The 27,407-nt window shown below is 46.6% G+C and overlaps 1 protein-coding gene across 1 annotated transcript in view; it reads left to right on the forward strand.

Moving 5' to 3' along the window:
• The window catches only part of SACM1L (SAC1 like phosphatidylinositide phosphatase), a 130,467-nt gene that overhangs the window by 59,467 nt on the left and 43,593 nt on the right, over positions 1–27,407 (forward strand). The window contains exons 8-10 of the mRNA XM_044293421.1: positions 52–153; positions 17,008–17,093; positions 25,693–25,779. Of these exons, the coding sequence (XP_044149356.1) occupies positions 52–153; positions 17,008–17,093; positions 25,693–25,779 (275 nt within the window). The remainder of the gene's footprint in view (positions 1–51; positions 154–17,007; positions 17,094–25,692; positions 25,780–27,407) is intronic.

Raw genomic sequence — 27,407 nt, forward strand, 5'->3', positions numbered from 1 at the left:
TAGGTTTGTTGAATGTTCCTACATTTTCACGTTTTTCTGAACTGTTTCCAGTCATTGCGATACATTCCTGTTCTATTAATGGAAAATACTTTGATTGGATTCTCATCTCTAGAAGAAGTTGTTTTCGAGCTGGAGTAAGATATTATGTTAGAGGTATAGTACTTCTCCTAATAAAGTTACATTACATTGTTTCATCCTTTAAAAAAGTTAATCGGCGTGCCCTCAGTAAACAATTCAGTGTATATGCAGGGAAATGCTCATACCGTACACGCCAAACTAATTAATTTCACTGTTTTTCAATATAACAGCATCTACTATAAGAAAAAAAGTATAATACCAATATACAGTTTCATATAGTATGTTTAGTTAGGGCTGCAGTAAACGATTATTTTAGAAATCGAGTATTCTATAGATTTTATTTTTAACGATTAATCGAATATTCTAATAAAAAATTAATTAATAGACTGTTTTCATTTATAAAAACTCATCAGACCCCCTGCCATCAGTCCCCAACACCCTTTGTTCCCCCCAGAGCCCTCACCCCCCCCCCCCTTTCTTGTGCCAGCAGCTTCCCCCCCCCCCCCTTTCTTGTGCCAGCAGAACCCCCCCCCTCCCCCTTGTGAAATTATTTCCACCCCCCGCTCCTCCTGACACCCGGAGTGCACAGCGTCATTGGTTTGCGTTGACACTGTGCACTCCTCCCTTTCCAGCAGGGGCGCCGGCGACACTGCATCGTCTGACGTCACACAGCGCGTCAGATCACGGCGTGCGTACGTCAGGAGGTCATTGCAGCACGGGACCATGGATGTGCGGTGGAGTGTCCGGAGGCCCCCTGCTGGAAAGGTGAGTATTGCAGGCCAGCGAGAGACCATGGAGCGGGAGTAATAGCAAGCGCTTCACTCCCCCTCTGTCACGTGATATAAACAAATCTTCGATCTCCCCTCAGTTGTCTTTTTTTCTAAAGTGAATAACCCAATGTTGATAATCTTTCAGGGTACTGTAGTCCCCCAATTCCAGTTATTACTTTAGTTACCCTCCTCTATACCTTCTCCAGCTCTGCTATGTCTGCCTTGTTCAAAGGAGCCCAGAACTGTACACAGTACTCCATGTGTGGTCTGACTAGTGATTTGTAAAGTGGTAGGACTATGTTCATCACGGGCATCTACGCCCTTTTGAGGCAACCCATTATCTTATTGGCCTTGGCAGCAGCTGCCTGACACTGGTTTTTACAGCTTAGTTTGCTGTTCACTAAAATTCCTAGGTCCTTTTTGATGTCAGTGTTACCCAGTGTTTTACCATTTAGTATGTACTGGGGACTTGCATTATTCCTTCCCATGTGCATAACCTTACATTTGTCAGTGTTAAACCTCATCTGCCACTTATCTGCCCAAGCCTCCAATCTATCCAGATCCCTCTGTAGTAGTATACTGTCCTCTTCTGTGTCAGTTACTCAGTTACTTTACACAGTTTAGTGTCATTTTCAAAAATGTATATTGTACTGTGCAAGCCTTCTACACGATCGTTAATACATATATTGAAGAGAATAGGGCCCAATGCTGACCCCTGAGAACTCCACTAGTGAAAGTGATCCAATCTGAGTGTGTACCGTTAATAACCGCCCTCTGTTTTCTATCACTGAGCCAGTTACTTACCCACATACAGACATTTTCTCCCAGTCCAAGCATTCTCACTTTATATACTAACCTTTTATGTGGTACAGTGTCAAATGCTTAGGAGAAGTCTAGATATACGTCATCCTTTGATTCGCCGCTGTCAAGTCTAGATTTTACCTCCTCATAGAAACTGATTAAATTAGTTTGACATGACTGCTCACTCATAAAGCCATGCTGATATGGCGTTATTTTCTTATTTTCATTGAGGTACTCCAAGATAGCATCTCTTAGAAAACCTTCAAACTGTTTACCCACTGTTAAACTTAACGAACTATAAGTTTCTGGGCTCAGTTTTTTTTTTTTTTACCCTTTTTGAATATTGGCACTACATTGGCTATGCGCCAATCCTGTGGAACACTCCCTGTCAGTACAGAGTCCTTCTCTTAGGGTATGGGGGTGTATGCCATCTGGTCCTGGCGTTTTTTTATTTATTTATATTTTTTTATTTTTATTTTTGTCTATTTTTATCTTTTTAAGACGCCGCTGTACTTCTTCCTGGGTCAGACAGGGCAATTTCGATCTGCATTTCAGTTGACAGTTTATTTTCAGTGAATACACTGGAGAAAAAATATTTAATAGCTTTGCTTTCTTCTCATCACTCTCGGCAACTACCCCCTCATTACTCTGTAGAGGGCCGACACCTTCAGATTTATACTTTTTACCATTTATATAATTGAAAAATATTTCTTGCTCATATCATTGGGGGACACAGGACCGTGGGTATAGCTTGCTGCTGCCACTAGGAGGCGACACTAGGCTGAAAGCTGTTAGCTCCTCCCCTGCAGGCTATACCCCCTCCAGCCTGGAGAGAGCATATCAGTTTTTAGCTTGGTGTCGTAGGAGGCAGACCACCTTTGCAGGGTGGCGTTTGTATTTTTATTTTTTCTTAGATTTTTTTATTCACAGATTCCTGGATGGGGCTACAGGGTCGCTTGCGTCCCTGTATCCCCGGGAGGCTGGCCGGTGTACCTGATTCACCGCCTTGCCTCCCCCAAGAAGCTAAAGTGGACCAGGGCAGACTCGCTCCCCTGCTTCCCCCCAGCTACAGGGTCACCCTCTCTTCAGCCCTCCTCTGCCCGGACCCCTGTCGCCTGGTGCCAGCGGTCATAGGGTGGCCCTGCTGGTGATGCATCTGAGGGTGAAGAACACAGATGAAGACAGGTAAGTGGATCTGCTTCATCCTCAGCGGCCAGTGGCTTCCCCAGGGCTCTCCCTCTCATTATGGAAACATCAGCAAAGGAGAGGAGCTCCTACATGCTCCCGATCGTCCGGTCCGTCCGCTAGCCCCCCCGCCGCCTGGCACTTGTCCGCTGCACCGCGCACAGCGCTCGTGTAAACAGGGCCGGTAATGGACTGCAATCATGCCCCAGTCTGCGCTTATGCGCCGGGACGGGGAAGGCATTATTAGGGCGCCGGGCACCACGTTCACCACGTTCACCACAGCGGTCCCTGTACCGCTGCGGGCAGGCATCATGGGGAAGCATTAGGCACGCTGGCCGCAGCATCAGCGGTCACGTGCGCGGAACGGGGGGGGGGGGGCGCGCGGCTTTCTCACTTCAATTAGGCTGCCGCTGGAAGGGGGCGTGGCTTATTCTCCCGCCCTAGTAAAACTTCCTGCTTCTTCCCCGGCGCGGCGTGGGTAGGACACAGGACCTGGGACCTCCATACTCCATTCTGGCAGGCGATCGATACCCCGTCCAGCAGGAGATTTGACCATGTCTGACCCGGCCACTGACCCCCCTCAGGCACCTTGTAGGACCACTTACTATGCCTGCTCTGTGTGCTCAGCAAAATTCCCTCGTGGTCAGTCACTATTACTGTGCTCTGCATGTTAGAAACCTGCACAGAGCAATCCCCCTAGGGCACAGCAGCACACAGAAGCCCTGGATCGTCCTGTTCAGGGGGAACCAGACTGGGCAAGGTCCCTGTCACGGGCAGTGGAGGACCTCTCTAAGATCTCCCATTCCACCCTTTCATTGCTGGGTCATTTAGTGGAGAAATCACCACCGGTGCAATCCGCGTAGTCGCGTTGCACGCAAACCAGAGGCAGACTTCCTAGTAAGCGCCCCAGAGCAGGCACCCGTTCCTCCTCTGACGCCTCAGCATCCCCCCCTGCTCCTGGCTCCCTTTCACAGGCGTCCTCCCTATTAGGCGACGCACTGTCAGAGGGAGAGCTTGGGGATTCGGATGCAGATATGGATCTGGAGCATTCTTCTCAGATTGCATCCATGGTGGATAGCCTGATTTCGGCAATAAGGGACACCTTCCGGGTTCAGGAGGACCTTCCCTCCACTAGCCAACAAGGGGTGTCGTTTCTGCGTGCAAAACAGACCCCCAAGGCGTTCCCGTTACACGAAGATTTTTCTGTCGTTGTCACCAAGGCTTGGGACCAGCCAGGTTTGCGTTTTGTTATTTTGAAACGCCTAGACCTACTCTACCCTTTTCCACGCGAGTCCGTGGAACAATGATCCTCCCCACCGAAGGAGAACCCGCAGGGCCCAGTCTTCCACCAGGGTTTACATACGCTGCGTTTAACGTCGTGGCTATTGAAACCTTCCTGCTGAAGCAAAGGGGTTTCTCTGATGCGGTCATTCGCACGATGATTAGGGCTAGGAAGCCCTCCTCCGCCAAAATCTACTATCGAACGTGGAAGTCTTTCCTTAAATTCTGTGAGGACAGAGATCTCCCTTCCAGCAAGTTTTCCCTCCCTCCGGTGCTGGCCTTTCTTCAGGCGGGTTTGGAGCTGGGACTAGCTCTGAGTTCGCTGAAAGGACAGGTTTCTGCTCTTTCCATTTTTTTCCAGCGTACACTGGTGGTACTGGGCCCGGTCAAGACCTTCATACAGGGAGTGGCTCACACCGCAGCCCCTTATCGGCCGCCGTTGCATTCCTGGGACCTGAATTTGGTGCTGGTGGCGCTCCAGTCCGAGCCATTTGAGCCTCTGCGAGAATCCTCCCTCCGCATACTTTCGTGGAAGGTCGCGTTTCTGGTTGCCATTGCCTCCATCCGTCGGGTGTCGGAACTGGCGGCACTCTCGTGCAAAGAACCCTTCTTGGTGTTCCATCAAGACAAGGTGGTGCTCCGGACGGTGCCGTCGTTCCTTCCGAAGGTGGTGTCAGCGTTTCATGTTAATGAGGACATCGTTCTGCCCTCTTTTTGCCCTAAGCCTTCCCATCCTAGGGAGGTGGCTCTCCACCGTCTGGATGTGGTACGGGCCTTGCAGATCTACCTGTCCGTGGTGGCCCCCTTTAGACGAACGGACTCCCTGTTCGTGATTTCGGAAGGTCCTCGTAAAGGTTTGGCAGCCTCCAAGGTGGCTATTGCTCGGTGGATTAGATCGGCCATTGCCGAGGCCTACCGCTCCAAGGGCAGGGTTCCTCCTCCCGGTATCACGGCTCACTCTACCAGGGCGGTCGGGGCTTCTTGGGCGCACCTTCACCACGCTTTGGCGTCTCAATTGTGTAAGGCAGCGACTTGGTCTTCTTTACACACCTTCACAAAATTTTACAGGGTGCATTCTTTCGCCTCGGCGGATGCTGCTCTTGGCCGCAGAGGTTTACAGGCCGCAGTGTAGTGTCTTACATGAGGGAGTTGGGGCCTGTGGTTGTTTTCCCGCCCCGGGACTGCTTTAGGACGTCCCACGGTCCTGTGTCCCCCAATGATATGAGCGAGAAAACGAGATTTTTGTGAACTCACCTGTAAAATCTCTTTCTCGCTTTATTCATTGGGGGACACAGCACCCACCCATTTTTTCTTGTTGTTCTGAGGCCAGTGGGTCCGAGTTGCCGGTTGGGACTGGTGTCCGGTTCGGTTTTTGTTGGGCAGTGGTCCTTACTAGTCATGTTTTATTTCGGTACTGTTTCTCCTACTGCTGAAGCACAAACTGATATGCTCTCTCCAGGCTGGAGGGGGTATAGCCTGCAGGGGAGGAGCTAACAGCTTTCAACCTAGTGTCGCCTCCTAGTGGCAGCAGCAAGCTATACCCACGGTCCCCCAATGAATAAAGCGAGAAAGAGATTTTACAGGTGAGTTCACAAAAATCTCGTTTTTAGGGTTAGTTTTGCTCTTTTTGGCAATTAATCTCTTGGTCTCTAGTTTGGCTGCTTTGATTTAGTTTTTTTTTACATATTCTTTATAGTTTGCTTCCTTGCTACCCTCCTGTTTTAGTGATTTACATGCTTTCCTGTTGTCATTTATTGCTTTCTTTACAGTTCTGTTTATCCACATTGTTTTTTTTTTCTTGTTCCTTAACCTTTTATTCCCATAAGGTATGTACCTCTCACAATTATATTTTAGGTTCCTTTTAAAAATATCCCATTTTGTGGCTATATTTTTATTTTTGAGGACTTTGTCTAGTTTTAGTTAGGCCAGTGTCCTCTCTTAGTTGGCTAAATTTAGCTTTCTCGCCCAATTCCTTGGGGGACACAGGAATCCTTGGGTATAGCTCAACTCCCTAGGAGGCGTGACACTAAGTGAAAACTGTTAAGCCCCTCCTCCAGCAGCTATACCCTCAGCCTGGAGAGAGAGACTACCAGTTTTTTCTTAGTGTCCAAGGAGGCAAGACACTCCCTGCTCTGCAGGGCTGTTTTCGCCTTCATTTTTTATTTAATTTTTTATTTTATTTTTCACAGGGGCAACAGAGACGCCTGGACCTCTCTTTTTCTCCCGGGGTCGAGCTGCGCCAGTGCCGGACATCTGCACTGCTGCCTCCCCCACAGAAGACAAGGAGGACCAGCGCAGCCCAGCTCCCCTGCATCCCGCCAGCGTAAGGGTCGTCCACACGTCAAGCCCCTCTCCAGCTTCCTGCCACTGCGGTGCCAGCAGCTTAAGTGTCGACCCTGCTGGAATGGACAGGGTCGCCCCCCCCCCCTGCCTTTGCCTTCTGCTACCCCCCATGCCTCCCACCGTTCCCTGGGACATCATTTGGGCACCCTAATACAGGCTAAGTGCCTTCTGGGCATCCAGGCTAAGCAGCCAGCAGGTAATGGGAGATATTCAGGCAGAAGGAGCAGCCCAGGATCGCTGTCGGGCAGGCCTGATGCTACAGCAGCAGCCGGCACTCTTGCATTGGCGGCACGACGTCTGACGCATCACGCGGACCGTTTTCCAGAGGGGGTAACGGGATCTTTACCTCAGTGGTGCGGGACAAGCACAGCAGCTTCCGTGGCGACCGTATCATTCTTGGGTGGGGAGGCTCGACATTCATCTATGGCAGAGCGGCCGTTCGTTACAGCGCCTCAGTCCACACCCACCCCGTCTTCCTTCTCAGTTTTAAATTGCGCGTGCGAACGGAGCCTCGAGGGGGGGTTGGGGGGCTTCGCTCCCCGCTCCCCTTCTCGTTCACGCTTCCACAAGTGACCTCGCTACCGCTCCTGTCTCTTCTGATGTCGTTGGATCCTCCCGCCACTGTTGCTGCTCCTGCTGCTGCCGCATTGCCTAAAACTTTGTATGATAGGACTGTTAACCCCTGCTGGCACCAGCCCCTAGCCTGCGCAGTTTTTTTCCCCCAACCTTATCACCACAACATGTCAGACCCCTCAGGGGCCTCTGGGCCCTGGTATCACGCCTGCACCGCCTGTGAAGCACCCTTTCCACGGGGGCAATCGGACCCGCACTGCTCTGCATGCCAGGGTCCGCCACTTGCTGTGCCGCCCCCTGTTTCCTTGGATCCACCTGATTGGGTAAGATCCCTGTCCCAGGCCGTGGAAAGTCTTACTCATGTTGTGGGCCGCCTTGTAGACACGCCACCTGCCGCGCTGTCTGCTCCACCCCCTGTCGTACCCCCCGGGTCCGCTACTTCTGCCGATCCGTCTGGGTCCCTCGCTTCCAGTGATACCTCCAGGGCCAGGCACATCCAGAAGCGCTCCAGGGCAGAGTGCGCTTTTTCCTAAGATGCGTCCCCGTCTCCTCCGCGGGTGCGGACTCAGTTGGCTACCTCCTCCTCACAGGACACAGCACAGAGCACCCATCTTCCCCAACCTTAGGACCAAGAGCACCACTCGAGGCCGTCCTGGTTTTTCTTGTTTTAGGTCTTCCCGCAGGTCCTCCGGCCCTCGTCCCAGGATAGACGTAAAATGCAGTTTTTGTGGACTCAGCCCTCCTGGCGTAAGTCCCAACCTGCCCGCCCCTCCTCGGCTAAGCAGACCCCCGCCTGAAGGTGCGCCCCCACCCACCCGGGTGGGGGGCAGCCTCCTCCTTTTCAGGGAAATTTGGCAGGCACACGTCTCTGACGCCTAGGCACTAGAGATTGTGTCGTCCGGATACAAACTCGAATTCGCGTTCCTCCCTCTGAATCGCTTCTTTCGCTCCCGTGCCCCGAGGGACCTCCAGTCTGCGGCCACCTTCTCCGAAGCCATTCACACCCCATTCGTTACTCCCGTTCCGCCAAGGGACAGATTCCAGGGGTTCTACTCGAACCTTTTTGTGGTCCTCAAAAAGGAAGGTTCGGTGAGACAGATATTGGACCTCAAACGGTTAAACCGGTTTCTCCGTCTTTGCTGGTTCAGGATGGAGTCCCTCCGATCCGTGGTGGCTTCTCTGGGAAAAGGGGCTTTTCTGTCGTCTCGACCTCCAGGATGCTTACCTTCATGTCCTGATCTCTCTGTGTCACCAGTGTTTCCTTCGCTTTGCGGTGGGGAACGACCCCTATCAGTTTGTCGCCCACCCCTTCGGCCTGGCGATGGCTCCTCGGGTGTTCACCAAGATCCTAGCCCCTGTCCTGGCCTTGCTCCGCTCCAGGGGTGTTTTTCTACTTCCCTACTTGGACGATCTGCTCATCATGGTGCCTTCTTTTTCACAGACGTCCACCAGTGTGGACCTCACGCTGCAAACCCTGGAGCGGTTTGGTTGGATTATCAACCTTCCCAAGTCTTCGCTTACCCCTTCCAGACAGCTAGTTTTTCCTGGGGATGCTGCTGGATACAGAAGCGGCGGAGGTTCGCCTCCTGCCGGAAAAGCATCTAACCCTTCACCGTTCGGTTCGGACCCTTTTTTTCCATCGCTGTCCGTCTTTCCGGTCCCGCTTGCAGGTATTGGGTCAGATGGTGTCCTGCTTCGAAGCGACTCCCGCATCTTCCAGACAGCGATCCTGTCGGCCTGGGACAAGTTCCCGGAGAGTCTGGACCGGCCCTTCCTTCTATCTCCCCCTGTTCGGACCTCCCTTCTCTGGTGGCTACGGACCCCCCTCCAGGGAAAATCCTTTCTTCCGATGGCCTCGTTGCAAGGTTGGGGGTGCGATTCTTCTATCGCTCCGGCACTGGACTCCCCTGCTTTGGGGCCATGCCGTCTGTGTACGCCGCGGCGTACATAAATCATCAGCGGGACACTCGCAGCGCAGCAGCTATGCGGGAAGTGTCTCACTTACACCGCTGGGCGTAAACTCATGTTCCTGCCCTGTCGGCAATTTACATCCCAGGGTTGGAAAACTGGGCGGCGATCTTCCTCAGCCGGACCACGATCGACCCAGGCGAGTGTTCTCTGCATCCCGACGTGTGGATCTCATGGCCTCCAGGTTCAACCACAAGCTCCCCACCTTCCTGTCCAGGTCCAAGGACCCGAGGGCGTACGGCGCCGACTCTTTCGTTCTTCCGTGGACTGAATTTTCCCTCCTGTATGTGTTTCCGCCCCTTCCCCTTCTGCCGCGGGTCCTCCGGAAAATCGCGACAGAGGGCATGCCTACGATCCTGATAGCCCCGGATTGGCCTCGTCCGGCCTTGGTACACCGACCTAATGCTGCTCCTGGGAGACGCGCCTTGGTCACTGCCTCTAAGAGAAGAGCTTCTCTCTCAAGGGCTGATCTTCCACCAGCATTTAGGGTCGCATTGAGACCGCAGTTTTAACGCAACTGGGTTTTTTGGCGGATGTGGTTCATACCATGATCCGCGCACGGAAGCCGGCGTCATCCAGGATTTACTACTGGACTTGGCGGTCTTACCTAGGTTTTTGCGAAAATCTGGATGTTCATCCTCTTCATTTTTCCGTTCCCACGATACTGTCCTTCCTGCAGTTGGGTCTCAGCTCATTAAAGGGTCAGGTCTCGGCACTTTCCATCCTCTTCCAGCGTCCTTTGGCCCCTCTCGGACCTGTCAAAACCTTTTATCCAGGGAGTCGCTCACTCTGATCTCCCGTATCGCTCTCCCATTCCACCCTGGGACCTTAATGTTGTGATCTCGGTGCTCCAGTCCTCCACCTTCGAGCCATTACGGAGGGTCTCTCTTCAGCTTTTGTCCTGCAAGGTTATTTTCCTTGTGGCCATCACGTCCCTTCGACGGGTGTCTGAATTGGTGGCACTTTCTTGTACTGAGCCCTTTTTAGTCTTCCGCCAGGATAAGTCTGTTCTCCGTCCGGTTCCTTTCTTCCTCACGAAGGTGGTCTCCGCCTTTCACCTCAATGAGGACATCGTCCTCCCTTACCTTTGTCCGTTTCCTTCTCACCCTCAAGAACGGGAGCTTCACCGCCTGGATGTTGTTGGGGCCCTGAAGATTTACCTGGCGGTCACCGGACCATTTCGGCGCACTGACTCTTTGTGGTTCTTGAAGGTCCGCGCAAGAGGTTGGCGGCGTCCAGGGTGTCTATTGCCCGCTTCATCAAGTAGGCTATTGCCGAGGCTTACCGTGCCAAGGGCAAGGAGACGTCTTTTGGTGTTACCGCTCATTCTACCAGAGTGGTCGGTGCCTCTTGGGTTCAGAGGCATCTGGTCTTCCTTGCATACCTTCACCAAGTTTTACAGGGTGAATACCTATGCATCGGCGGATGCTGCTTTGGGCCGCCTGGTCTTGCAGGCAGCAGTTTCTTGATACCTCCGGTGGTTTCACCTTGGGCTGTGGTCCCTCCCCTCTTGGACTGCTCTCGAAGGTCCCAAGGTTTCCTGTGTCCCCTAAGGAATTGAGCGAGAAAACAAGATTTTTGTATAACTTACCAGTAAAATCTCTTTCTCGCTCTTTCTTGGGGGACACAGCACCCACCCATTGTTCTGGTTTACTGTTACGGTTTAGTTGCCCCTGTCGGGTAGTTGACTTGTTTCGTTTCACATGGTTGGTCATTGCCTTTTTTTCACTACTTGGACACGCAACTGGTAGCCTCTCTCTCCAGGCTGATGGTATAGCTGCTGGAGGAGGGGCTTAACAGTTTAAACTTAGTGTCACGCCTCCTAGGGAGTTGAGCTATACCCAAGATTTTCTGTGTCCCCCCCCAAGAAAGAGCAAGAAAGAGATTTTACTGATAAGTTATACAAAAATCTAGTTTTCTTTTAAGTTTGGTAATTTTGTTCCTCCCTGAAGAAACACTCTTTTGAATAATAAGGTTATTACTTTATGGTCACTATTTCCCAGGTGTCCCCCAAACTGCACGTCTGCTGTTCTGTCAGGTCTATTGGTTAATACTAAGTCAAGTATGGCCGTCCCTCCAGTCGGGTCCTGAACCAGTTGGGAATGGTAATTCTTTGGTTATTGCCAAGAACCTGTTTCCTTTATGAGATATGGGTAGTTGAAGTCCCCCATAATAACCACCTCATTATGATTTGCCGCTTCGTCTATCTCGTTTAGTAGCAGATTTTCTGTGGACTCTGGTATATTAGGTGGTTTATAATAAACTACTATTAGTTATTTATTATTGTTTTTGCCTCCATGTATTTCTACCCACAGTGATTCCACATGTTCATATCCCTCACTTATATCTTCCTGGAGTGTGGGCTTTAGACAGGACTTTAAAGGGAACCTGTCACCGGGATTTTGTGCATAGAGCTGAGGACATGGGTTACTAGATGGCCGCTAGCACATCCGCAATACCCAGTTCCCATAGCTCTGTATGCTTTCATTGTGTAAAAAAACCGATTTGATACATATGCAAATTAACCTGAAATGAGTCCTGTCCCTGACTCATCTCATGTACAGGACTCATCTCAGGTTCATTTGCATATGTATCAAATTGTTTTTTTTACACAATAAAAACACACAGCGCTATGGGGACTGGATATTGCAGATGTGCTAGCGGCCATCTAGCAGCCCATGTCCCCAGCTCTATGCGCAAAATCCCGGTGACAGGTTCCCTTTAAATAAAGGCAGACCCCTCTCCCTCTCCGGTTTTGGCGATCCTTTCTAAACGGACTGTAACCCTGTACATTAACCGCCCAGTCATAGCTATTATCCAGCCATCTGTTATTCCCACTATGTCATAGTCCTCCTCACACATTACTAATTCTAGTTCCCCAGTTTTATTAGTCAGGCTTCTGGCATTAGTATACATGCAGTTTAAGAGGTTTATGTATATTTTGTACCCTACACCTTTTTTCCTTCTGAGCTGTTTTAGTCCCTCCTTCTATTTCTCCCCCAGTCCCATTACCTTGCTCCCGGTCTCTATCTGCACTATCTTCCCATCCTATAATGTAATTAACCCCCCCCCCCCCCCAGTCCCTAGTTTAAACACTTCTCCAACCTTCTAGCCATCTTTTCCCCCAACACAGCTGCCCCTTCCCCATTGAGGTGCAGCCCATCTCTACGAAAGAGTCTATAGCCAACAGAGAAGTCAGTCCAGTACTCCAGGAACCCAAACCCTACTTCCTACACCAGTTCTTGAGCCACTTCTTAATCTCCCGCTGCCTTTCTTGTGTGGCTTGTGGTACCAGTAGTATTTTGGAAAATACTACCTTTGAGGTCCTTGCCCTAAGCTTTTGACCTAAATCCCTAAAATCATTTTTAAGGACACTCCCACCTACCTCTAACTTTGTCATTGGTTCTGATATGGACCATGACTGCTAGATCTTCTCCAGCCTCTCCCAGTAATCTCTTATCCCGATCCGCGATGTCGAGCGCCAGGAAGACAACACACAGTTTGACGATCCCGTTCTATGTGACAGATTGCCCTATCTGTACCCCTATTAATTGAGTCTCCCACTACCAGCACCTGTCTAACCTGCCCTGCTCTCCTGGTCCCCTGCTTACTGGTGCTGACATTCCCCTGACTGGCAGAGGAAGTGTCTGGCTGCAGCAGTGCTCTCCCTGAACTGACATACTCCTCATCTGCCAACCGTGCAAACTTGTTGTGGTGTGTCAGATCACGGCTAACACTCTTTCCTCTACCCCGCTTTCTGTTACCCAGTTAGCTACCTCACTTTACTGAGCCTCCTCGCTACCATCCTACCCCACATCTACCCCAAAGAGTGCTTGCTCAGTGATTAGCAAACTCTTTTCCAAATTGTCAAAAATTCGCCCATTTAGATACTTGATGTACAATTCCAAACAGGCAATTTGCTCACATTTTCAACAAAGGTATGCAACCTCAAACGGCTGTTCCAGGACTGCATACATTAGACAAGATGTGCACTGGACTGCGCTGTCAATAATGGAACACATACAAAGTGAGGATTACGCAAGGAAAGAGAAAAATACAATACAGTGCAGTGATAAGAATCTAACTTACTGTAGTCCCCTCCTAAAGTCTGTGAATCTAAAGTCACACACTTAATACAAACACACACTTGAACTCAAAAACGCGAACGCTCACAAACTCGCGTTATTTGCCTGTTTTTCCTCTGGATTCAAACGGATGTTAAATATTTTTGTAATATACTTTATTAGGGAAAGATGTTTCTTTGTACTAGAAAACAGAGTGTATAGAGTCTTCTTAGCAAAGCTCTAACTGACTGAGTGTTGAAGACGCCTGTGTATATCCTACAGAGGCTTACCCACCTGCCTCTTGTCACTGGCTATGTACATGTGTCCTAACTATCATTGTCTCTAACCCTTCCTATCTGACTTGTTACACACAGGCGTCTTCAGCGCTCAGTAGAACGCTGAAGACAGACTCTCGTTAGCAATGCCCAGAGTTTTTCTAAGAAGACACTTTTACACATCTTTCACTATTCTCCTGCCTGGTATGCTAATTTTAGCATAGAAAAAATAAGGAGGAGACTGAGTCTTTCTCCTTGGGCGTCTCCTTCTCCCTGGCTGTAGAGCTGTCCAATCGCAGCTGAGTGTCACAGCCAGGTCGAAAAAAAAACTCACCTTCTCCCTGGCTGTGACGCTGTCCACTGCGATTGGACAGCGCTACAGCCAGGGAGAAAGAGAAGCCCACGGAGAAAGACTCAGTCTCCTCCTCATTGCTCCGATGCTAAAATTAGCATTCCAGGCGGGAGAATACAGCGGGCGAACAGAGTGGTGCCCAGAAAAAATTGTAAGTGCAGTTAGAGCCCTGCACTATGCCCTGCGTGTCCTGATACTTAGTTTATAATGTTTGGACCCATGAAAGGTCATCTTTAATAAAGGCCAATTGCAAATAATAAAAAAATTGCCTTCAAAGGTGTACATAGCCTTTAGCATCCCTGTTCCTACACTATATTAAAAAAATAAACTCGAATGATGGTTATACTTTTGCATTTGTAATCCATTTTAAGGTACTGTTGTGACCTAAAACGTTGCAGTTTCTGAACCCCCGAAACTTAAAGGGGTTTTCCCATCTTGCAAAATCAGCCAGAGTTGCAGTTACTTCACAAATCGCTTCCTGTTTTTCTGTTTCTAAAGCTGGGCTGGCTTAGGCAGCTAGAGTGAAGGCCGGCCACGCCTCCTTATTACATCACACTGAGAGCTGAGTCCTGCGTGCTCGTTCATGTGAAAAGTATGACTCACAAGTCTGGCTGAAGCTCATCTCTCCTGCTGTGGATTCCAATCACTCAGTGAGCAATGGAAAGTGATTTTAGAGATTACCATTTGGATGTCCTGAATACTAACTACACATAAAACTTTTCATATCTATTCCAAAGCCTATCTGTGCAGCAGAAACTGTAATTTACTGCAGCCCAAATGCATGTCTGCTAGTATCCATATGATTCGTTTTCTTGTCTCCTCTAAAAAAAAAATCACTGAACAGCACAGATGCAGATTTGTTACCATTTAGAGCTGTACTACATTTCAGTAATAACGTGCATATTCAACTCAGCTACATATCGGTGTATTATCCTCTTGTACTATCTCACCACCATTCTATATATGACCTTATATTGATAATCCCAACCACACCAATCACTGAGAATGTTCCAGCGCATACCTAGCTCTGCTACATATCAGTGTTTTTTCAGTCCTACACCTGTACTATCTCTCCACTATTCTATATATGACATATATTGATAATCCCATCCACACCAATCACTGAGAATGTTCCAGCGCATACCTAGCTCTGCTACATATCAGTGTTTTTTTCACTCCTACACCTGTACTATCTCTCCACCATTCTATATATGACATATATTTATAATCCAAACCATACCAATCGCCAGTGTCCATAAAATTTATATAGTTGCCCCCAGGGTCCATAAAATTCATATAGTTGCCCCCACTTTGCATCCATTTTATATAGGTTCCCATAGTGTCCACTAAATTCATATAGTTGCCCCCAGTGTCCAAAAAATTCATATAGTTGCCCCCAGTGTCCAAAAAATTCATATAGTTGCCCCCAGTGTCCAAAAAATTCATATAGTTGCCCCCAGTGTCCAAAAAATTCATATAGTTGCCCCCAGTGTCCAAAAAATTCATATAGTTGCCCCCAGTGTCCATAAAATTCATATAGTTGCCCCCAGTGTGCATCCATTTTATATAGTTGCCCCCAATCTACATAACATTTTTATAGTTGCCCCAGTCTACATAAATATGCCCCCTTTGAATTCACCATGAACCCCATTTGTTGCCCCCTAATCGTTGGTGGATTAGTGGGCCAGTAGTTATTACACTTACCTTTTAGGAAATAGTATCGCGTTCCTCCGACGTCCGTCCTCTCACTCCGCAGACTCGCCCGAACTGTTCGTACGTCCGCGCATGCGCAGCTCTATGTCAGACACACAGGATATACTGCGCATGCACGGACGTGCGCGGTCTCGTAATAATGGAGAGGCAGGCCGATCCATGTCTTCAGCTGTTGTGCGCAGGCGCGGCACAGCGATGCGGCCGGCCAGAAGAGGCCGTATCCATGGGAGACAGGAATAAACAAAGGTTTCTAATAGAAGCAATTATTAGACGAATGGTAACTTTTTGAAAATTAGATATATAGGAAGATATGTTCAGTGGGGGTAAATTAATTAGTTTAAACATATTTAATGAAGTGGGACAACCCCTTTAAGTTTGTTTTGATATGCAAATGATGCACAAAGATTCCAGTTGGGCTTTAACAGTCTTTATGCGCCCCTGCCCGCCTCTTCAACGAGCCCAAGCCCGTCTCTTCGTTCCACTTGCAACTAACTTTGTCCCTTCGTGCAGCGACACCACTGTTGTTCTCACCTCTGCTTACGGTGTCTCTGTTGTGCTGGTGTCTCCGTTGTGAGCGCTCCAAATCCTGTGCAGGTGCAGACCGGGAATCTGCTTGCATACTGCAGTACAAACTGTGGACATCAGTACATACAAGGAGGCTGATGCCCACTTATGTACTGCAGGTACAGAACAAACTCATATCTGCACCTTCACAAGATTTTGAACAAGCGAAAAAGTGACCTGGTAGGCAAAGGGAGAGGGCAATAGTGGCATCGCAAGCTAGTGGGATACGGCGGCAAGGGGGTGGAATTGGCAACAGAACAAGTAGGCTTGGTCTCTTTGAAAGGTTAATAACGCCCATCTGGGAACTTTGTGTCGCATATCAAAAAAAAATTATTTTATGGGGATCAGAAATTACAGTAAAGCTACCAAAGGTATGGTTTAAACAACATTTTAGTACCTTAGCATTAGTTAAAGATGCTAAATGTAGGTGACAGACTAACTTTAAGTTGCTCCGGGTTTTTTTTACATACCCATTGACCTCAATGATGACTGATAGCGCCTGATGTCCTGCACCTGCTAATTCGGCTCTTGTTCTCCTGATAGTTGTGGAATATGACAGTGTGTGAAGAGGGCGGAAGCATCTGTCTTCAGGAAGGGCAGATCACACAGGTTGAAATGTATTCGTTTACAGATAGGGAGGAAAGCACAATGGAGAGCGAGGGGAGAATCACACATAAGTGTCTTTAGCACAATGGAGGGGAGAACCCTCTCGGGCTGTAGAAGGGAAAATCAGCAAATGGATAACATTTTTGTGCATGAGAGCTAGTGAATGCAGGAGCATCCTAGACATACAGACCTAAACAACTGACATGTATTACCTGGAGGGATACGTTTGCATGAAAAAAGTCTGAAACTAGCTGCAGGTTGCAAGGGGGTAGATGGGGTAGAAAGTAAATGAAGCACTAAAGACTGAAGCCAAAACAACTTTGTAATTCAAGTCAACAGTTAACATAAATGTTAAAAACAAAAATTCCATGTGAATGGTGTCCATATCCTTTCATTTCTGTTTAAACTGCTTTGTATTCTGCTTTAAATTTTAGGTATTGATTCTGAAGGACATGCAGCAAATTTTGTTGAGACAGAGCAAATTGTGTACTGCAATGGAGGAAAAGCTTCGTTTGTTCAAGTAAGGTTTATATCGATTAATTTCATTCTTTATTTTGTCCTTTTAAAAGTGTAAAATAAATTATACTATGCATGTCAGAAATATCTCGGAAAAGAAGTGACTTTGTTGATCACAGGAACCAATCTGCTTATAAACTACCGATAAATAGTAAAAGTAAAACATAGACTCTGTTTTGCACATCTAGGACACTTGCTGTGTGAGAATGCTCAATAATTGCCCTGATCCTAGACTTCTGTAAAAATGGCCTTACAGGAGTTGTTTGGTTTCAAATATCCGTGACCTAGCCTCAGGATAGGTCATCACTATCAGATTGGAGGGGGTCAGCTGTTTGAAGAGAACGCATCACTCCAGCGTACACCATGATGACCTATCCTGAGGATAGCAGTGAAATATAGGTAGAAGCAGCACCACATGGTCCTTGGTCGATGTAAACATTCGATGCAACAGCCTCACCGTTGACCCACGATCCAGCAGGCCATATGATAAACGGAAAACAAGAATGGCACCGGCAGCATCTCACATTATCCAAATTTTATTGCGACCTCAAGACAAATACAGCAACGTTTTGGCTGAAACTCAGCCTTTGTCAGGCGGTTTGGCGGTATTAGCTATGTCGGCGTTGTCCCATGCGAAGTGCGCAACTGCGCACAGCTACACTTACTTGATGGGGTGTATCACAGTGTCCATGGCACCCGACGGCGCTCGTTCCTACAGCCAATCGGCTGCTTCAATTCCATCATGACGCGTGCAATCGCGTGACATGCCCGCTGACATCATCAAGACGCGCAACTGTGCGTCCGATGATCATAGCACGTGATCGGCACTCGCGCACGGCGTCATTGCAGCACAGCATATACGGTGTCCTGGTAACAGGGACGCATCCGAGATATAATAATTCAAAGAGAATCATTACCATGGCTCTAACAGGATGAACTTGTTTGGATCAATCAATCTGTAAATCGCATGGAGCAACTCTGGTTATCATAACCAAAAAAAAACGCATAGTCTACATGGTCATATAACATTTAATACATGCAATAAATCATTTACATCAACGGCATTGTAGAGGCCATCAATACATTGTATACATCCCCTATTTGCGGAGTTTGACACATCAGATTGATTAAAGACATATGGTCACCCCAGGGAGTAGGGGATGAATCATCAAGGATTATTTTACATATAACATTATAAAAACAAGATGTCCCAATACTGAAGGGACATACTAACAACCCATCTCAATCAATGGAGGTGACGTTAAATTCTATATTAAGGCCAAATGATTGTAGAGACCTAAGGGTGTGAATCCATTTTAGTTCCTTTCTTTTCAGGATTCTCTTTCTATCCCCACCCCGTCTCAAATATCCTACACTATCAATAGCATGAAACCTTTAATTGATTTATGGAATGATTATGTTCAATGAAATGTTTTGCAACCGGTTTATCCAATGCACCCTTTCTTATTGTACTTTTATGTTTATTAATTCTTTCTCTCAATTCCATCGTGTCTCACCCACGTATATCAAGCTGCATGGGCAATGTATCATGTATACCACATCCGTGGATCTACATGTATAGTGTCCTCTAATTTTAAACAATTTACCACTATATGGGTGCGCAAAACCGTTGCCTGTCATGATGCCATTGCAGTTGCAACATGAAAGGCAAGGGAAATTGCCACTTCTCAATGGTGCCAACCTCTTCTTCTGTCTTTCCACATCTTTACCCCCTACATCTGCTTTGACAATTTTATCCTGTAAATTCTGACTTCTCTTATAAGCCATCATTGGGGGAGCTGTAAATTCAATGACATTAGGTAATCCTTTATGCAGAATTTGCCATTCTTGTCTAAGGATGGCGGCAATATTTCAGCTATCTCCCCCATAAATGGACACAAAGGGAATCAGAGAAACCTCTTGCTTGTGGGACCTCCTTGTAAAGATGGAGCCACGATCGGTAGTCACAATTTTCTGTCTAGTGCGTTGTATCAATATTTTAGGATACCCTCTATTACTGAACTTCCTACACATTTCCTCCACTCTATACTCAAACTGATCTTCATCAGATACAATGCGTCGTACCCTAAGCAGCTGACTCCATGGTAAGGAGTTCACCATACTATGAGGATGGCTACTATCCTACATCAATAAGGTATTTTTATCTGTAGGTTTTTTGAACAGATCAGTTTTGATCTTCCCCATCTGAACCAGAATTTGGACATAAAGGAACTGCAGCTCACTGACTGTGTCACCGTGAACTGCAGGCCCCGGACCCCAGATTTCAGGTGTGCATGGAATTTATCAAGTTCCGATGTGGTACCCGTCCAGATTAAAAATATGTTGTCGATGTAGCGCCACCAGCACAGAACTCTCTCAGCGAATCTAGAGCGATATACCAGCCGATCTTCGACCTCCGCCATAAAGATGTTTGCGTAGGTGGGGGCCACGTTGGACCCCATGGCCACATCCCGCTTTTGCTGGTAGAAGGTGTCCCCGAAGAGGAAATAATTCCTCCTCAGGACCACCTCCAGGAGGGCGAGGAACAGCCGGCGAGCCCCAAGAGAGAGATCTGTGCTGGCCAGGGCCACATCGAAATTAAGACCATATGTGTGGTCAATGGACGTATAGAGTGATACAACATCAAAACTGACCAACACAAAATCATCCGGCATTCTATGTGAACCCAATTTGGTTAGGAAATGACCAGTATCCCTGATATAGGAGGGGGCCGTGGTCGCATGGATCCGCAGAATTTTGTACAGAAAAATAGAGACAGTATTAAAGATGGAACACTAAACTCTTGTGGATCTTCGGTAATATGTATATCACAGGGGTGATCATATGGCCTACACGCAAATAACTATTCAAATCATCCTCGATGATTCCTTTGCTCAAGGCCTCATCCAATATCACCCCTATGATATCAGCTATATCCCATTTGGGATCCTTTGTTAATATCTCATATATTTCACCGTCTCCTACCTGTCTGGAAATTTCATCAACATATTTACAAGTATCCATCACTACCACGGCACCCCCCTTGTCAGCTGGTTTGACTGTCAACTTTGTGTCATGCTCCAACTCACAAAAAGCCTGTCTCTCAGCTTTAGACAAATTATGTCTGTACACATGGGCTTCCTCAGCCCTCAGTTGGTCAATACGTTTCCTAACCAAATCAATATATGTTTCTACAACATGGTTGTTTTGTGGCGGGACAAAATTACTTTTGTTCCTCAACTCCAATTTTTTACATGATAATGCATTAATGGACACATTAGAGTGTATATCAGATACATCATTATCTTTAGTTGAGAAAAAAGCCTTCAGTCTTAGACGTCTATAAAACCTCTGGAGGTCTAGCTCCAATTCAAACCAGTCCCGTGCTATTGTGGGACAAAAGGTCAAACCCCGGCTCAACACATTAATTTGTGCATCATTCAGCTGTACAGATGAAATGTTCACCACAAGATTTACTGTTTCTGCTGACCGCGTCTCCTGGTTCTCCCCTGCCTGTATTTGAGTACTTCTGCTGGTGTCGGGGGGGGGGGGGGGGGGGGGGGGGAGGGTTTTTGATGGATCGGCGGTGTTTCCTACAACCCCTTCGATATCCCCCTCTCCTCTTCTGCTTGAGCCTAAAAAATTCGATGCACCAGACTCATCAGTTGAATCCGATTTACCTGTAGTAAAGCCGAATTTACCCTGTTCAAAACGTTTTCCCCTTCTACGTCTATTGAACCTTTGGGGCTGAGACGATTGCCAATTATATATTTTTCCAGATTGGTAATCGTCTAAGTCTCTCTGTGCCATTTATCTCTTTTAATGCGTTCCACTTCCATTTTATGTCGCAGAATGTGCTGTGTCCTGAGGATAGGTCATTAATATCGGAAACCGGACAACCCCTTTTAAGGCTCATTTGTTGATGTATGTGCAGCAATTACAAGTTATCTTTTTCTCACTAGTGGTCAAGTACTTTGGCTGCTAATTGCACTTTGAAAGAGGTTTGTCTAGTTTCACAATATTGATGACTAATCCTCAGGATAGCTCATCAATGTCCAATTGTTGGGGCTCCAACTCCCAGTTCTGACGATCAGCTGCTTGAAAAGGCAGTGCCGCTCGTGCAAGCACTGCATCCTCTTGAGTGTTCACTGGAACACCTAAGGATAGGTCATCAATATTGTGAAACCAAACCACCACTTTAATGATAATGGAAATAGAGGTGTGCTTCTTTTTTCCCCCATCTGGTTTCTGAATGTTGGTTTACTTTAGCTGCAAATATTTTGTTGTCACTGTAGGTTTGTAGATTGATAAATAGTTTTGTGGAAAGTATTCAGTGTAACTTCTAATTTATTTGTTTAACCCCTTTCCGACTGCCCACTCGCACTATACGTCCTATATTCACATACCCCGTGTAGATGGCACATATATAAACGGTCAGGCAGCCCTTTAATCCCAGTGCTGTATAGCAATCTAGCAGGAACAGGTTGGGTCCCGGCTGACAGATACAGCTGGGATCCTGAGGAGAAGACGGGAGCTGTTTATTACCACTCTTGCCTTCTCCAGAGCCGCTTCCTCTATTAGTCCAAGTGGTCACAGGAGGCTGTTTTTCCCCCTTTAACTGGGGCTCTTTTGGATGCCCCAGTTACAGTGCAAACAGTTCAAGTAAAAAAAAAAAAAAAAAAAAATGTTAATGAACTCTTGGGGGAAATATTATGTGCCAAAAATACATTAAGTAAAATATAAATAATAATAAATATAAATAAAAAAAATTGAAAGGGTTTGTTAATTGTACTTTCACACTTGCGTCAGAAGATTCCGGACGCAAACGGATGCATTTGTCAAGACGGATGCGGATCCATCTGACGAATGCATTGAAATACCGGACTAGTCTCTCCGGATACGGTATTTTAATATTTTTTACTTTTTTTTTTTTTTTTACAGATTTAAAGGTCTGCGCATGTGCGGACCGTAAGAACAGATCCGTTAATGCAGCAATTTTAATGCCGGATCCAGCACTAATATATTTCAATGGAAATTAATTCCGGCAGCAAGTGTTCAGGATTTTTGGCCGGAGAGAAAAATGCAGCATGCTGCTGTATTTTATGCGGCCAGAAAAAGGAAGAAGGACTGAACTGAAGACATCCTGATGCATACTGAACGGAATGCTCTCCATTCAGAATGCAGTAGGATAAAACTGAAGCGTTTTTTTTCCGGTATTGAGCCCCTAGGATGGAACTCAATACCGGAAAAGAAAAACGCTAGTGTTAAAGTACCCTTACAGAAACAGTCACCCTGTTCACTCAAACCTATACATGTTATATATCAAAACAATCGTCACAAAATAGGGAACCCATTGTAGTGATATATTTTTGTGTCGGCTTTAATATTTAAGAAACAAAAATCTATAATAAAAAAACTACTTTTCAATAAGAATCAACCATTTTCCCCATGTTAAACCTAAAAAAATAAAAAATAAATTATTTTGGTAGTCAAACAAATAAAGTTTGAATAACATAAGTGTTTGAATAGCGTTTGCTACAGTAGTAGAAGACGATGCAGGCTGTTGAGCTCTATCATGCACATTAACCCTTTGGCTACCGGAGTTTTTTTTTTTTTTTTTTTTCGTTTTTGCATTTTCATTTTTCTTCCTTATTTTCCGTGAGCCAACAAGTTGTACTTTCTAATGCCACCATTAATTATGGCAACAATTTTTGTGGGAAGCTGTAAAAAAAAAAAATCAAAATGGGGTGGAATTGGATTATTTATTTATTTTTTATATCGCCATATTCTGACCCCCATAACTTTTTTATACTTATGTTTACCGAGCTGTTTAAGGGCTCATTTTTTGCAAAACAATCTGTACTTTTAATCGATACCATTTTGGAGTATGCGTGACTTTTTGATCACATTTTCGAAAAAAAATTGGGTAAGAGAAGCAATAAAAAAATGGCAAATTTGACATTTTTACCCTTTTTTTTCCCGTTATGCCGTTCGCCATATTGGATTATTTTTTATTTTTTAATAGTATGGGCATTTTCAGTCGTGGTGATGCCCATGATGTTTATATTTGTTGTTATTTAGGTATTTATTTTTTTATTATTTGGTATTTAGGTATTTATTTTTTTATTATATTTAAACTTTTTTATATTTTTATTTTATTTTTGTGATCTTTATGTGCCTCATATATGAGCTTATTACATTTCATTTTTTTGAAATTTTGGTTTATCAGGAATTTATTATTGGCTTATTTTGCTCATTTTTGCTCATTTCTTATCCTGGCCTGGCCTGCCATCTTGTGGCCAAAATAAGAATTGCAGTTTGAATACTGTTAGCCTACTCAGTAAGGCTTACAGTATTCAGTGCAGCTACCTATGCCCGGATTGTACACACAGGGCATAGGAGCCACCTCTTGATGTCCCCGCTCTGAGATCTGCACTGCGCAAGCGGTGATACAGTCATCGGCACTTGTACACTACAGATCTCACAGGTTAGATCCTCCTGAGATCAAGCACCCATGCGCAAGATTTCAGGGCAGTGCATCTGAACAGTAAGGAATATCTGGCCATGAGGGGGAGTGGAGACGGAGGAGGGGAATCTGTGCCCTGACCCTCAGTGTTCTGATCACCTAATTATTTGCCTAAAAATAAAAGTGAAAATTATAGAGGGCTTTTTATTCAACAAGATCAACTCTGCCAGGCAGTATGCCTGGTATTAAAAAATAAATAAATAAATTTGATCATGACGTGCTCTTGAAACCTCTGATTAATCTAGGCTTAGAAATCTTGTGGGCGGTACTACTCAGTGATTGATCATCTTCTGAGATAGTTATAGCTATCAAGGATTAAAAAGTTTGGCCAATTTATGCTTAAAATGATGAAATATTTTTACAGTTTACTAAAATTGTAAATATTTTATACATGCAAGCATAAGCAATCATGTTCTGTACTCCATCTCTGCAGTTTAAAGGCATGCAGGTGCAGACAGTCTGAAAAGCTTGCTTCTTTGTCTTGGGGTCCATTCACACGTCCGCAAAATGGATCTAGATCAGTTCCGCAATGTTGCGGAACGATCTGGACCCATTCATTTTCAATGGGGCCGAAAAAGATGCGGGTACTTTTGTTCGGCACCGGCACTTTCATTGCTACGCAAATGAGCCTCTAGGTGCTATGGGGCCGTCTTTTTAGCACCTAGAGGCTCCGTCTACTCACCCTGTATTCTGCCCCGCTCGTCAGTCAAGCCCGCCCATCTCCTCTAGATTGCCAGCCTCCATCTCATCCATTGGCCGAATTCTCGCGCCTGCGCAGTGTGTGTCTGTATTCGGCGCAGTGACTGACCACTCCCATGCGCCTGCATCTCCACTGCACCTGCGTCGATTACGGGTGTCGTCTGTTCCTCGGAGCACTCTGACGTAATCGGCGCAGGCGCAGTGGAGATGTCAGCGCAGGGAGCAGTCAGACAGTCACTGTGAAAGTAGCTGGCTCGGCTATTTCCGTCGGCACCATAGAAAGGAATGGGAGCGGTGGCCACGCATGCGCGGTGCGCTCCCATTCACTTCAATGGGAGAGGCGGGGAGCTGTGCCTGGTGGTGGACGGACCCTGGGAAACCCGGGGTCCTCCAGCCACAACTCTCCCTGGCTCTGTTCTCGTTGTAGCAATATGCCCCCATTGTCTAAGATGGGATAACCCCTTTAAGCCACTGCACAAACTCTTTAATTCTTTGCATCTGCCAGCTCAATCCAGTTAGTTGTCCTCAATTTATTGGTCCCTGTTTTAAAGAAATGTGATACAAATATTTCTTATTGCTAGCCTGTTTCTAAAATCCAAAGATTAGTTATGATTGTTTATTTTATTGGGGGGTATTTATATGTCAGTCATACTGTAGTTTCTGCAGGGACATCGTGCAAACAGGACAAGACAGATAGATCTCAGACCATGGACCAACAGAGTACTTTATTACATATGTAATAAAAGAACATGACTGTAAAGCAGGTTAAGCAATAGTGGTAGAACTACCACAGAACCAAGTGCACCGGCAGACCAGAGGGAAAACCCAGAGGGTGGAGAACCAGTGAACCCCGTTCTTCAGAGCCCCTGGCGGGTGAGGATGAACTGGACCGAGGGCTCATTGGTTGCACCTCCAGGAAGGTCCTAGTACACTTGGCTGCTACCTGCAGGAAACCACAGACAACAGGACTGGAACCCAAACAAACTCAGGACATGGATCAGAGAACAAGACTGCACAGAGAAATGGGGAGTACACACATTCACAGGCAAGTTTACACAAGACACCACGGCCAGCACACAGCCCCAAGCAACCAGCATACACAGCCAGCCAGTACGCAAGAGGGCATGCAGCCAGTCTACACGGCCACAACTGTGACAGTGAATCGCACCCCGACAACCGTAGCTTTATTTTAATGTATATACTTAATAAATGTGTTATAGACAGGCTATATACACACCACATTTAGTGCGTACATTTAGCATAAGTGCCAGTAACCACATACTCGTACACCGCTGGATGCCTATAGTGGAAAATTGAATTGTCCTGGGGAATGCTTGCAGATGTATCTAAGTGCCATATATTTTGTTTTCATTTGTAGACTCGTGGATCAATTCCATTTTTCTGGTCACAGAGACCAAACTTGAAATACAAACCAAAGCCTCAGATCAACAAAGCTGTAAACCATGTAAGTAGGCATCTTCCTGCATTAGTTACTTTGCAAACTTCTTCTTGGGGTTTTGACTGCCATATCATTTCAGCCATCCTATGTGTGGCTTACCTGTTATTTTATGTTCCTATACACCTCAGTTATAAATGAATTGGTAATACAAGCATTGATTTAGTTCTTTTTTTTAATGTATTATAGTCATATGACATTATAAATGAAGAATACTTTGTTCATAACTTTTTTTTTTTGCTTTGACAGTACTTTTGATTTGTAGGTAAATGGCATCTGTGGTTTATTTAAATAGAATACTGGGAAAGTAAATCTTTTTTTTTTTTTCTTTAATGTCACTTATCTGGTGTAACTGTCCCATAGACAACCAACTCGTGAAGTATTAGGCCGAATGCACACGGCCGTGAACGGTACATGGTATCCCGGCCTGGATTCCTGCTGACAGCAGGAGCGCACAGCGTCATTGGTTGCTATGACGCAGTTCACTTCATGTCGCCGCTGCACTACAGTAATACACTCGTATAGACCAGCCTTAGATTGAGGCCCACTGTACAGCTGCATGCAAATGCGTCCTGACTGCCATTCACAATTCCCTAAAACTGCACTAATCACACATGAATTTCCAGTAGCAGCCTGTACCGCAGACTGTTCTGTCCTGGAGATCTTGTTTCTGCGCATAAAGGACATCTTAGACAGTGGCGTAGCTATAGGGGTTGCAGTTGCAACTGGGCCCCTAAGCCAGGGGGGCCCAGGAGGCCCCTCTTGCCAGTGGTACTGTACTTTTCCCTTTTATAAGATACAGTGCATTTTATAAAGGGAATACTAGTGAGCGTTTCCATAATGGAAGCGCTCACTAGTATGCAGTTGGAGGAGGCGGGGGTGAAGTGCAGTGTGCTCTGTACTAACCCCTTCTCAGATCCCGCACTGCTGTGTCCTGGCTGCCTGCAGCGTCAGGACGTACAGAGGGCACTCTGACCTGACACTGCAGGAGGTCAGGTAACTGTGCAGCGCGGACCCTGAGAAGAGAGCCAGGACAAGGAGAGTGGCGGCAGGAGACAGAGGTAAGTTATTTTATTATTTTACAGCCTGATCTGAGGTTTGATTTGGGAGTCTGGAGAGGTTTAATGGGTAGTCTGGAGGTCTTACTGGGGGTCTGAAGTGGTCTCACTGGGGGTCTTGAGAAGTCTAATGGGGGTTCTAAAGATCTGACTAGGGGTCTGGAGAAGTCTAATGGGGGAGGTCTGACTGGTGGTCTGGAGGTCTAACTGGGGTCTGGAGATGTCTAATGGGGGGTCTAAAAGTCTAATGGGGGTCTGATTGGGGGTCTAGAGGTCTAATGGGAGTCTTATCTGAGATCTGATATTGGGTCAGGGTCTTACATGGAGGTCTAATGGGGGTTTGATCTGAGGTCTAAAACAGGTCTGACAGAGGTCTAAACGGGGTTTGGTCTGAGATGGGGGTCTCATTTAGGGTTTTATATGGGGTCTGATCTGAAAGGGATATTTTTTTTTTTGTACTGGCGCACAATATAGAGGGTTGTTTTTGTACTGACACTGTTTGGTACCAGTATTTTCAGAGGGACGGTTTCTGCAGGATAACATTAGGGGCACAGCGGACACAGTATTGGGGGTGGCAGG

Source organism: Bufo gargarizans, chromosome 5, assembly GCF_014858855.1.
Source record: "Bufo gargarizans isolate SCDJY-AF-19 chromosome 5, ASM1485885v1, whole genome shotgun sequence".
Classification (NCBI taxonomy): Eukaryota; Metazoa; Chordata; class Amphibia; order Anura; family Bufonidae; genus Bufo; species Bufo gargarizans.